This window comes from Dermochelys coriacea, chromosome 22 (assembly GCF_009764565.3).
Source record: "Dermochelys coriacea isolate rDerCor1 chromosome 22, rDerCor1.pri.v4, whole genome shotgun sequence".
Taxonomy (NCBI): Eukaryota; Metazoa; Chordata; order Testudines; family Dermochelyidae; genus Dermochelys; species Dermochelys coriacea.
Genome location: NC_050089.1, coordinates 17,956,948 through 17,969,742, shown reverse-complemented (window position 1 = coordinate 17,969,742; position 12,795 = coordinate 17,956,948). Strand labels below are relative to the sequence as shown.

The 12,795-nt window shown below is 44.4% G+C and overlaps 1 protein-coding gene across 5 annotated transcripts in view; it reads right to left on the bottom strand.

Moving 5' to 3' along the window:
• UBE4A (ubiquitination factor E4A) overlaps positions 1 to 9,964 on the bottom strand; it is a 30,195-nt gene extending 20,231 nt beyond the window's left edge. Inside the window, exons 1-4 of one of the 5 annotated variants that reach the window (XM_038380759.2) lie at positions 9,816 to 9,964; positions 6,153 to 6,314; positions 4,486 to 4,662; positions 194 to 306 (exon numbers count right to left, since the gene is read on the bottom strand). In XM_038380759.2, coding sequence (XP_038236687.1) covers positions 194 to 306; positions 4,486 to 4,662; positions 6,153 to 6,273 — 411 coding nt within the window. In that variant the 5' untranslated portion in view covers positions 6,274 to 6,314; positions 9,816 to 9,964. Of the gene's footprint in view, positions 1 to 193; positions 307 to 4,485; positions 4,663 to 6,152; positions 6,315 to 8,412; positions 8,665 to 9,148; positions 9,453 to 9,815 lie in introns of those variants that run through there. The other 4 variants (XM_038380762.2, XM_043500868.1, XM_038380760.2 and 1 more) reach the window with 4 other exon arrangements.
• Positions 9,965 to 12,795: the final 2,831 nt, after the last annotated feature.

Sequence of the window (12,795 nt, the reverse complement as noted above, 5' to 3'; positions counted from 1 at the left end):
TCTCCTCCCAGATCATTAATGTTTTATGCAGATCTGATCTTTAAATAGGAGTCATTAAATACTCATTTGGGACTGGACTTTTGAGGAGATACTCTGCAATCAGGTACCTGCTTATTAATCGCTGCACCTTCTTTAGCTCAGGACTGCCAGACACCAACCTGAAAGAGACAAGTTGACAGAGAAGTGGTGTTACCTGTTCAATGTTTTCCATGTCAAGCCAGTCTTGTTCATCCAGTTCTGCAGCCATTTCCTCCAGGTACACACAGCGAGCAGGAATTCCATTGCCACTCTTCATGCTGGGATCACCTGGGGAAAATCAAATTCCCTTAAACAAACCACCACAGATATGTGCCTACCGACAGAGCGTTCAGCACTGTGGACCTTGCCTGCTATAGGGAAGCTAACTGCTGTAAACAACTATCAAATATTCCCATCCTTCCGCCACAAGGTTTCCTGTAGCTTTTAACTAAAGGTTCAACAGAATTCTCTCTCCTCTGAGCAAGTGGTTTTTGTACGATTGCTTAAAAACAGGTTTCACTCTAGAACATGATATACCAATTATCCTTATAAAAGGTACACAAACGACAATACAACATCCACTGCACAACACACAGGAACACACCAGAATCCTGTTTAAGAATTAGCTTGGGAAAAATCCATTATAATTGTAATATCCCAATGTTCACTAAAGCCAGCCCCATAAGAGAACGAACTTCCCAATTCACACATACATACAGAAGCTCACTTTGCAAGAACAAAGCGTGCTCTACTAGTATTTTAATGCCAGGCTAGTCAATCAATGTATAATTGGTTTCCACTGGGATTATCACATTCTTCACCTATAGCCAAATGACACCAAGAAAGATGCAAAATTCTTTCCTGCCTTTGGGAACACTTTTTGTTTCAGAAAGTGGAAGTAGTAAGCAGAGGGACAGCCATTTTAGACTTGATTCTGACCAACTGGGAGGAATTGGCTGCCAATCTGAAGGTGGAAGGTCATCTGGGTGAAAGTGATCATGAAATGATAGATGTCATGATTCTAAGGAAAGGAAGAAGTGAGAGAAGCAGAATAAGGACTTCAAAAAAGCAATATTTAACAAACTCAGAGAACTGGTAGATAAGGTCCCATTGGAAGAAAATTAAGGAATAAAGTAGTTTAGGAGAGTTTCCAGTTTCTCAAGGAGACAATATTAAAGGCACAATTGCAACTCTTCCAATGCGAAGGAAAGACAGGAGGAATAGAAAGAGGGCAATATGGCTCTATCAGGAGCTCTTTAATGGGCTGAAAATCCAAAAAGAATCCTACACAAAATGGAAACATGGACAAATTGCTAATAGGACAAGCAAGTAGAGACAAAAATCAGAAAGGCTAAGGCACAAAATGAGTTACACCTAGCAAGGGACATGCAAGGCAATAAGAAGTTATTTAAATACATAAGGAGCAAGAGAGAGATGAGAGTAAACCATAGGTCTTCATCTAAATGGGGAAGGAGAGCTCATAATTGAGGACATCAAGAAGGCTAAAGTGCTGAATGTCTATTTTGCTTCAGACTTCACTGAAAAGGTTAATGGTGATCAGTTGCTCAATACAATGTTAACAACCTAGGGAAAGAACAGGTTAAAGAATATATACACAAGTTAAATGTACTCAAGTCAGCAGGTCCTGATGAAATTCCTCCTAGGGTACTTAAGGAATTAACTGAAGCAATCTCGGCACCCTTAGTTATCTTCAAGAACTCGTGGAGGATGGGTGATGTCCCCCCAGAGGACTGGAGAAGGGCAAACATACCTATCTTTAAAAAGGGGAACAAAGAGGACCTGGGGAATTATAGACCAGTCAGCCTAACCTTTGACACCTAGAAATATACTGGATCAAATTAACAACCAATTAGTGTCCTCCTCAAGATGTTTACAGTTATAAGGAATATGCAGCATGGATATCGAAAACAAATCACGCCAAGACAACCTAATTTCCTTCTTTGCCTGGGTTTCTGGCCTAGTCGATTGGTGGGGGGAGTAAACATGATCATCTTGATTTTAGTAAGGCTTCTGACAAAATCCAACATACCATTCTGATAAGCAAACTAGGGAAATGAGGTCTAGAGATGAAATTTTTATAAGATGGGTGCACAAGTGGTTGAAAGACTGTAGTAGTTATCAACAGTTCATTGTCAAACTGTGACAGCACATCTAGTGGGGGCCCACAGTGGTCAGTCCTGAGTTTGGTATTATTCAATATTTTAATTAAGGAGTTAGATAATGGAGTGGTGAGCATGCATATAAAATCTGTAGATGACACCAAGACAGGTGGAGTTGCAAGCACTTTGGAGGCAGGATTAAAATTCAAAATGAGCTTGACAAATAGGAGAATTCATCTGAAATCAACAAGATGAAATTCAATAAAGACAAATGTAAAATACTTCACTTGGGAAGGAAAAAAATCAGAGAACTACAAAATGGGGAATAACTGGACAGATAGTGGTACAGCTGAAAAGGATCTGTGGATTAAAGTGGATCACAAACTGAATATGAATCAATAATATGATGCAGTTGCAAAAAAAGCTAATATTCTGGGATGCATTAACTGGAGCATCCAGTTAAGATGCAAGATACGGAGGTAATTGTCCCACTGTATTCAGAACTGGGGAGGCTTCAACTGAAGTACTATGTCCCCTTCTAGGAGTCACACTTGAGGAAAAATGTGGACAAATGGGAGAGCCCAGAGGAGAGCAACAAAATGATAAAAGGTTTAGAAAACCTGACCTCTGGGGAAAGGTTAAAAAAACGGGGCATGTTTAGTTTCAAGAAAAAAAGATTAAGGAAGGACCTGATGACAGTTTTCAAATATGTGAAGGGCTGTTATAAAAGGAACAGCGATCAATTGTTCTCCATGTCCACTGCATGTAGGAGAACTAGTACTGGGCTTAATCTGCAGCATGAGAAATTTAGGTTAAATATTAAGAAAAACTTTCTAACTATAGGGGTAGTTAAGAATAGGTTGGACAATCACCCGTGAGGGATGGTCTAGATTTATTTGGTCCTGCCACAGTACAGGGGGCTGGACTTGATGACTTCTCAAGGTCCTTTCCAGTCCTATATGTCTATGAAACATCGAATAAATCACCCTGATGATCAAGTAAATCACTTCCCATCCAATCCCTACAAGTGAACTTTACAAGGGGCAAACACATCAGCACCGACTGGGGCTTTAGGAAAGCAAGATGTAAACTATATCCTAGCTGCATGGTCATGCCAAGTGGGGATGATACAAACTCAATTTTAGAGCTTTACATTTATTCCAGGCTGGAATGATTTAAATCACCAAGTGGAAAAATCTCAATTTAGATCAATTTTAATCAAACTTTTCCATTTGTAGTTCAGTTATTTTCTAAAGAAAGGTGCATTCTCATTGGCTTGTATAACCATTAAAACCTTGATTTACAACTAAATAGAGCCTTTACACTAGATTTGTTACATCTTTTTGCTACCTAGGAGGGTACACGATAACTATATGCATATATTTAAGCAATTATATAGCTTAAAATTTTCAGATTCTTATTAATTATACATTTTTAGTATGTTAGAAAAATGAAGAATGATGGGAAGAATCATAAATATTCATAATTTGAGCATATTCAGTTAGCTCTCAGGTAGAGAGAAGCTATGCAACATAAGTCTGAGACCACCAAGGTGGGCTCAGTGGATGATCCTGACGAGATACGTGATGGCATCTGCTAGAGTCAGAGGTCAGGTCCCAAAGACTGTGACAACTTTGTCAGTCTTTTACACCCAGTAGCACAGCCCAAGTCCCCCTCAGGATCAAGCCCTTAATACAATACATTACCTATTTTGCCATATTTATAAAGCTTGGCATCCAAAGTTAGAATGGCAATTCGGGATGGATCTATCTATATATATAGAAAAGCAGCCTTTAACTCAAAGTTTTTAATAGAGGCTCATGGATTCAGCATATTTATCTTTTATTTAAATGTTTTAAGAGCTTATAATAAATGTAGACCTTAACATATTTGTATTAAATTCAGATTTTAAATGGGTTGATTTTTAAAGGAAAAACTTATTTAAACCAGTTATTTTAAAAAAAAATATTGATTTTCATCCACCCTGTTTTATTCAGATTTTTTCACAACACTGCAAAAACAAACAGAAATTAACATTAGGTTCTAAACTCTTCAGGGCAGAGACCACATCTGCCTGTGCGTTTGTATAGAGGTTAGCAAAACGGAGCCCTGGTCCTGATTAGTGTCTGGGTGCTACTGTAATACAAATAATCACGACTGCAGTCTGCAGGCACACACATCTGACATGAGTCTTCAGACTTAATCTCAACCACCAGGAGCCAAGATTGCCTCAGACTAACACACTCTCATAACTACTCCCATGGCTAAGCTATCGTGCTTGCCAAGTAAATCTTGTAACCCTGAGGGACTGGTGGGTAACACAAGTCTTCAGTGTATGCCCACTCACTGTTGTCGAGGGTGATGAGGAAGATCCTCTGGATCATGTGATTGATGTTGAGCTGTTCACACAGCTCCTGCTGGGAGCGGAAGGAGCGGCTGATCTCAGCCACAGAGTAGTCGCAGTCATCCAGACTCTCTGATACGCTGTTATCCGAGTCATCTTGGCTAGCTGAGGTTTCATCTGCTGGAAAAAAGAGAAGATAGTAAACCAACATGTCTATGGTCCTGGAAGAAATTAACACTGTGGCAGGAAGGGTAAGCAGTGCATCTCTGGGAACAAAAAGGGCTGAACTAACCCCAGGGAGCACTATCAGTGACATGCACAAGTCCTTCCCATCTTTGTGCCGCCACCGATTTCAAACACCTACGCTTAGGTTTCTACATACAAAATCATGAATTATTCATTATCTGGCAAGCACAGCAGCAAGCACACTATGGCTATAGTGCAGTTCTGCTGAAGGTACTGATGATATAAGGCTGTGATGTACAGCCTTTTGTTACAAGCCTGCTCGGACCAGGGTTGGACAAGTCGATAAAGAACCCCGTGTCCTGTCTACACACTATATTCATTGATTGCCAGTGCCACTGGCACTGCCATTTAGAAGAGTTACAGGCCCATACGCTGTCTGCACGCCACGCTGAAGAATTAAGGAAGCAACGGCATTTTGTTTTGTAGAATACAAAGTGCCATTTAAAAATATTTATCTGTGAAAAGACTATCTGAACATAGGCACCTGTCAAACAGTGCAAGTCGCAGAACAAGAAACTTAAACCTTTCACATCAGATAAATTGCAACTGAAAAGCAAAGTAGACCTACCGTCACAACAAAATAAAACAGACTACTACTCTCTCTGGGTAAGAAACAAGTCACCCTGCCCATTCAGATTGGTTGGTGAACGGTCAAGGAGACATCCACACCCTTTCCCAAGCATTCTCCCCTCTTCTACAACTTGCCTTCTGCAATGGTGCATGGCCCAGTTCCCATTCTCCTTCCTTGTCTCCCAAGAGACTCCCATATGGATGTGGTAAGACAAGAGTATTGCTTTAAATGATAATATTTAGACCTTATACACTAATGTCCATCTTTAGAACATTAATTCGTAAAGACCTGTGACATAGTCGATATCATTATTCCCAGAATGGAGGCAGCAAAATTGATGCCAAGCACCCACAGCTCCCTGTGCTCAACACCTCTGGGGAAGGAGAAAAAAAAAAAAGGCACAAGTGACCTGGTCAAAGCAAGAGTCAGTGTTCAGGTGTTTCTGGCTCCCAGTCCTGAATTCATATCAGACTTCTCCCCAAAGATGGTTTTCTAGTAGACTAGAAAAAGGTTGTCTCAACAATTTAGGGCCTGATCCAAAGCTCACTGAAGTCAACTGCAAGACTCCCAGTAAATTCAATGGGCTTTGGATCAGGCCTCAAGTGCACAAAGTAAGATGCTATCTTGACATACAATTAATACTGTGGCCACCTGACAGTTCTGACTCCTGGCTCCTATACTACAAGTGTCCAGACCTGAAAAAAATTTCTTTTTTTGGATGGTCCCAAACTGGTCCAGGGTACTGAAGCTGAATAGTAAACACATACCAGAGTATGATAACCTTACAGATATGTTGTTAGGGAAAACCCTCTGCAACTAGAGCTGCATTGTTTGGTCTCATTTCTCCTCTTACCAGTGAGCTGCCTCAGCTGCTGTTTTTGGATCGCTGCAAACTGCTTGGCATCAGCTAGAGAGCTGAAGAGGGCTGCAAAAGGGTTACTGGAGATGCTGTTGTTATTCTCTTGGTCAGTCATTTCACTTTAAAGTGTGCTCCATCCAGAAGTGGGGAGAGGGGCTGACGAAAGAACAGGTACGACAATTACAATGCAGAAGTTAACAGCAGCAGCTACAATTCTTACAGTTTAAAAATAAAACCAGAAGTGCCTTAGTGGGGAGGATTTTTTCAACTAGGAATCTAAGATTTAAGACAATTTAACTGCAAAATGCAAGAACCCACCATTAAAAATAGTATGCTTGCTTTCACAGCTTTTAAAATTGAAGGAGTAAACAAGCACTCTACCTTGATACATTTTTTCCATGTTTAATGATACCTTTTAACTCATTAAAATTAAGCATTGAACTGAAACCGAAAAGAGTAAGGGAATTCAGTTGTACCTTACAAAATTCAGCACCTATTACAGTGAGTGATCTTAATGGAAACAGTCCTGCAGTATTGCAGACAAAGGCCATGCCTACACTAGCATTAATTGGGAGACCACATCCATGATGGGAACACTAATGGAGATAGGAAACAGATGTTTTTACGGCAATGTTGTCTAGATCTGCTGTCACTGGTAAGAATGCTGGGATCTGGTCTATGCTAGCACTCCTACCATTTCAGCACTACAGGAGCTGCACCATGGAGAGAGATTCTGTAGAGAAAACTCAGTGCAGAAATACCCAAAGATGTCAGCTAATGGTGGAAAGGAAACCCAGTCCATTTGTTGATCCTTACTATTTCTTCTAAAAGTTATTTATTCTTCATCAGAGCATAAAAATAATCAGATGCAACACTCAGCAAACCATTCCACCTGTCCTTCCCTACAGAAATACAGGCAGTATAGAAAGCAAAATAGCTTAACTTTAAGCCTAAAGTTTTGCTGGTTTACCATGGAATAACTTCCTAATTTGTAACACGAGCAGCCAGATTTGGTTTTTAACGGAGGCAGTATTTCATTTATTAGGAACAGCCAAGGAACTAGCCTTGGCTGTTCCTACACTGGACTACAACATCCCTTTCAGACTTAAAGAGCAATTTATATTTATCCCCTTCTAGACATTTCAAGAAACCATGAATTGCAGCTTGTGGAATACTGCTGGGCACAAGTCAATCTAGTGCAAAGCCAAAGGACAAATTTACTCAGCCTATTTACACAGCTGATACTGCAGAAAAATTCAAGGACTCAAAGTCACAATAGCAGTAAGTGCGTTCCTTCTTTCCCCTCAATGGAGACAGAGTTCTGTATCAAATCACATTAATCAAGCTAGTGAAAAAATTTGAGCATTTAGATTTATATGTATAAAAGTACTTGCTAATGTTTTATTTATTATATAGTGAAATGTCATTTAAAATTACTGCTCTAACAGATATTCCCATACCCACCTTGTTGCTCTAACACAGAGGTGGCCAAACTACAGCCCGCGGGCCGTCCTGCTCAGCCCCTGAACTCCTGGCCGGGGAGGCTAGCCCCCGGCCCCTCCCTTGCTGTCCCCCCTCCCCTGCAGCCTCACCTCACCGTACTGCCAGCACTCTGGCCCACCGCTCTTGTTGGGCAGCACAGCAGGCACCAGCATGGTAAGGGGGCAGGGAACGGGGGGGTTGGATAAGGGGCTGTCAGGGGACAGTTGGATGGGGTGGAGGTTTGGGGCAGGGGGAGTTGGATAGAGAGTGGGGTCACAGTGTGGATAGGGGTCATGGCAGTCAGGGGACAGGGAGTTGGGTGGGGGTTGAATAGGGGGTGGGGTCCTCAGGGGCGGTTAAGGTCAGGGGCTCCTGGGAGGGGGCAGTCAGGGGTCAAGGAGCAGGGGAGCCGGAAGTGGGAGGGAGTGGATGGAGCAGTGGCCAGGCTGTCTGGGGAGGCACAGCCTTCCCTACCTGGCCCTCCATACAGTTGCGCAACCCCAATGTGGCTCTTGGGCCAAAAAGTTTGCCCACCCCTGCTCCAACAGCTCTAATTCAAGCCAAAAAGTAGCTAATGTGCCACAACTTGCAGATAGAGCAAATGCAAGAAAACTCTAGAAGCATAATATTGTATAGAAGTGACTCCCAATGTTCTTCTGGTGAAAACCCCCTTGAAAGAGATTGACATGCCCTCCCCGTGTCTCCTCATGCCATGCACCACAGGTAGCTGCATCTTCCTTCTGACCATTCTCTCTCTCCTACCCATATCTACCTCAGTGCTCTCTGTCCTTTTCCTCTTTGCTTTCTAACTGTTGGCTTTCTTGTTTTTGTTCTTATTCTGTAGCTCCCTCCTTCTTGTTTCCTCCAGGTTAGCGTATCCATTGGTACTGGCTCTAGTATATGTCAATGTTGGCTGACATATACTTCTGCTAAACTGCAGAGTGCCATAGGAGCACAGGAAGGAAACTTGAATTAACCGTCTTTGAGAGCTGCTCCTGTGGTCAGCTTTGTTAAGCAGGGCAGGGCCACTGTGACAACAGGGACACAAAGCAGGTGAAATTCAAGGCTCTATCACTGCTTTACCCACATCCACAAAAACCCATTTGATTTGGTGGGGCTCATACAACTTCCTCCACCTGCAGCGTTCTTCTCCTCTTCCTCATGCTCTCCCAACCCCCCCCCCACACACACACTTTTCCTCCCCACCGCATCACACACACAGTTCAAAGAACCTGAGCATGGGAAACTTGTGCATGATAAACTGTTCCCATCATGCACCCAAAAAAATAACACCAGCACTTCCAGTCAGTATTTGCATGTGATGTGATATCCTTTGTAAAGCCCTCTGAGATCTGATGAAAATCACCACGTAAGAGCTACGTGTTAGTAGGTGTAAACTTTAGCTCCCCAAAACTTTCGCTCTAAGCAAGTGAGCTCATACACACAATGACCAGTACAGCCAGTCTGTACTCTCCATTTACCCCTGTAAAATGAGCCAGGGCTCCCACTTGCAAGAACAGCTACCTTGGGTCAGACCCATAAGCCATCTAGCCCCGTATCTCCTCTTCCAACAGTGGGCAGTGCCAGATGCCTCAGGGGAAAAAACAGAACCAGACAAGTATTAAGTGATCTAGCCCATTGTCCAAGATTTAGGGTCACTCAGACCACCGGGGTGCATCCCTGACTCTCCTGGCTAATAGCCATTGATGGAGCTAGCCTCCATGAACTTATCCACTTCTTTTTTTAAAGCCCGTTATACTTCTGGCCTCTGGACGCCCCTGGCAGGCAGCCCCACAGGCTCAGCACAGCTGGCATCGGATCAGAGAAGATCCGGGCGGGAAGGGACCTCAGGAGGTCCTCGTCCCACCCGCTGCTCCAAGCAGGGCCAACCCAACTAAGTCATCCCGTGGTTTCCCTGCGGGGCCGGAGAGGGAAGCTCAGCGCAGCGCGGGCACCGCCGACGGGGCCGGGGCCGGGGCCGGGGCCGGCTCCCCGCGCTGCAGACCGCCCCGTGGCAGGCCGCTGCACAGGCTCGGGGCGGCGCTTTCCCTGCGGGGCCGCCGGCGGGGGAGCGAACCGAGGCGCGGCCTGGCGGGCTCCGCGGCGGGTCCCAGGCCGGCTCCAGCCGCCAGCCCCGCCCGCCACCGGGGGAGGGGCGGAGCAGCCGCTTCTTACCGGGACCCGGACGCTTCCGCGTCTCGCTCAGCCTCAGCCTGGCAACCGCCGACGTCACCGCGCTGCGCCGCGCGTCACCTCCCAGCGCCGGAAGCGCCTGGAGGCCGGGAGCACGTGGGTAGGCACCGCGTGTTGGGCGGGGGGAGCGAGCCCTCGTTTCTCCCGCCCTCCGGCTCCGGCTCCGGCTCCGGCAGTGCGGGACGGGGCAGGCGAAGCCGCGCAGTCCCGGGCTGGCGGTACTTCCCCGGGAGACACCCTCCACAGCACGCTCACAGCGACAACGGCGATAAGTGGGCGCCAAAGCGGTCACAGCCCGTTGCCACGCCAGGCTTCATGCAGTCCCGGGCCAGGCTGCTGGGCACGCCCTGAGCAGAGCCGAGTTCAGGGAGGGGTTTTCCTCCGCGGAGCATCACTGCACAATTCTCCAGGGCTTGGTCTACACTTAATACCTGGGCTTAGCTACCAGAGTCGGGTGTGGAAAAACGTACCCCTGAGCGTCATAGGCGTGCTGACAAAACCCTTCTGTCCACACAGCTACATCAAGGAGAGAGTGCTCTGTGTCAGCATGGCAAATGTTGTTGGGGGAGGTGGTGTGCCGACAATGACAGAAACATTCCTGAAGAAGAGCTCTGTGTATCGCAAAAGCTTGTATCTCTCACCAAAAAGAAGTTGGTCTAATAAAAAAACATTACCTCACCCACCTTGACTCTAGAAAAATTCCTGTGGGTGTGGGCTGCGTGCAGGAGGAGGCTAGGTTGGTATAGCTATGCTGTTGTAGACTCCATAGTGTAGACATACCCTAGGACTTGGAATGCATCCGATGCTGTAGCTGAGCTGTAGCTCACGAAAGCTTATGCTCTAATAAATTTGTTAGTCTCTAAGGTGCCACAAGTACTCCTTTTCTTTTTGCGAATACAGACGAACACGGCTGCTACTCTGAAACCTAGGACTTGGGCTACACTTAAATGTTTGGTTGAAATAGCTATACTGTTTAAGGATGTGGAAAAACACTTCCTTGATTGACAGAGCTTTGTCAACCTAACCGAGATGCAGCTGTGTTGATGGACGAGAGCTGTTGCTGTATGGGGTGCTGCCTTCAGAGCTCGGTGCCCGGACAACTGCCACCGCTCTCTGGCCGCCCACCTCTGACACAAGTGAGGGTGGCAATACCGTGACGCCCTCCTAAAATAACCTTGTGACCCTCCTACAACATCCTTTTGGGTCAGGACCCCCAATTTGAGAAACGCTGGTCTCCCCTGTAAAATCTGTATAGTATAGGGTAAAAGCACACAAAAGACCAGATTTCACAGTCTGTGATGCGTTTTTCATGACCGTGAATTTGGTAGGGCCCTATTTATAAATCACTTTTCATCCAAAGGGGTTTGTGAACTTCATATATCTGTCTGGCTATGGATCCCCTTATACACACCACTAGGCATCCTGAGTTGTAATTCGACAAGGGCACCAGTTACCGTTACAGTGTGGCAAGGTATTGTTAATAATCTCAACTAGTAAGGTCCTTATCACTTAGGGCAAGATTTTTAAAGGTATTTAGGCAGCCATTGGAAATTAGGTGCCTAGGCACTTGAAAATCCCACTAGGTCCCTAGCTGCATCTTTAGGTGCCTAAATACCTTTGAAAATCTGGTCCTTAGTTTTTACATTTCACCCGAATTAAGAAACTCAGCCCAGCATCTCCTAGTATTGTGGTGGATCAGTGGGTTCTCTTTTAACTCAGGGACCACATACAGAGCTAATCAGAATTTGAATTTTCTATAGTGTGTGGGTTTTCATTTAACAGACTTGCTTCAAAGTACTGACCCCACCCAGATCATTTTAGTTTGTCAAAGCTGAGATCACCCGCACAAACTGATTAGGTTTTTTTAATAATTGTGTAGCAGCTGAAAAGGAACAGAGGGAAAGTCCTGTACAATGCTTTCTCAGAGTTCTCACTCTCTGGTTTAAAAATGATTCCCCACGAGGTGGAACTATTTCAACACAAATCATTTCTAATAAAACACTGGCTTGGTTTGCAAATAAGTAGGTATTCTGCTCATTTGCAGGCACAGACATGACTGCCGGGAATCACAGGAGCACAGTGAGAAGAACCTGGACTTCAATATTGTGTGTTTCTACTGGGGTCCCGCAGGGATCGTTTCTTAGTGACCTGAACAAAACATAAAATCACCGATAAAGTTTGCAGATGACACAACGATGGGGGAGTGGTAAATAATGAAGAGGACAGGTCACTGATACATAGTAATTGTGATCTCTTGGTAAGCTGGTCACAAACAATATTTTCTCTGTATTTGGCACTGGTGTGGCCACTGCTGGAGTACTGTGTCCAGTTCTGGTGTCAACAATTCAAGAAAGATGTTGATAAATTGGAGAGCGTTCAAAAACAAACCACGGGAATGATTAAAAGATTAGAAAATAAGCCTTATATTAATGGATAGAGCTCAGTTTATTCATTTTAACAAAGAGAAGGTTAAGGGGTGACTTGCTCACAGACTGGAAGTACCTACATGGGGAACAAATACTTATAATCTAGGAGACAAAATTATAACAAGATCCAGCAGTTGGAAGTTGAAGCCAGACAAATTCAGACATGGAAATAACATGTAAATTTTTAATAGTAAAGGTAATTAACCATTAGAGCAACTTACCAAGGATTGTGGTGGATTCTCCATCACTGGCCATTTTAAAATCGAGACTGGATATTTTTCTGAAAGATATTCTAGTTCAAACAGTCAATATTTTGTGGGACGTTCTCTGGCCTGTTACACATGAGGTCAGAGTAGATGATCACAGTGATCCCATTTGGCCTATGAATCTATGGATATTCCTGCAAAGGGCTTTCTTGGGGAATAACTGCTGAACATAAAAGTGGGCAACAATAACATTAAAGCAAACACATTTGGTGGGAAATGGCTGCACTAATCCTAAAGCCAAAGGACAAAGTTAATTATGTGCTTAGATAC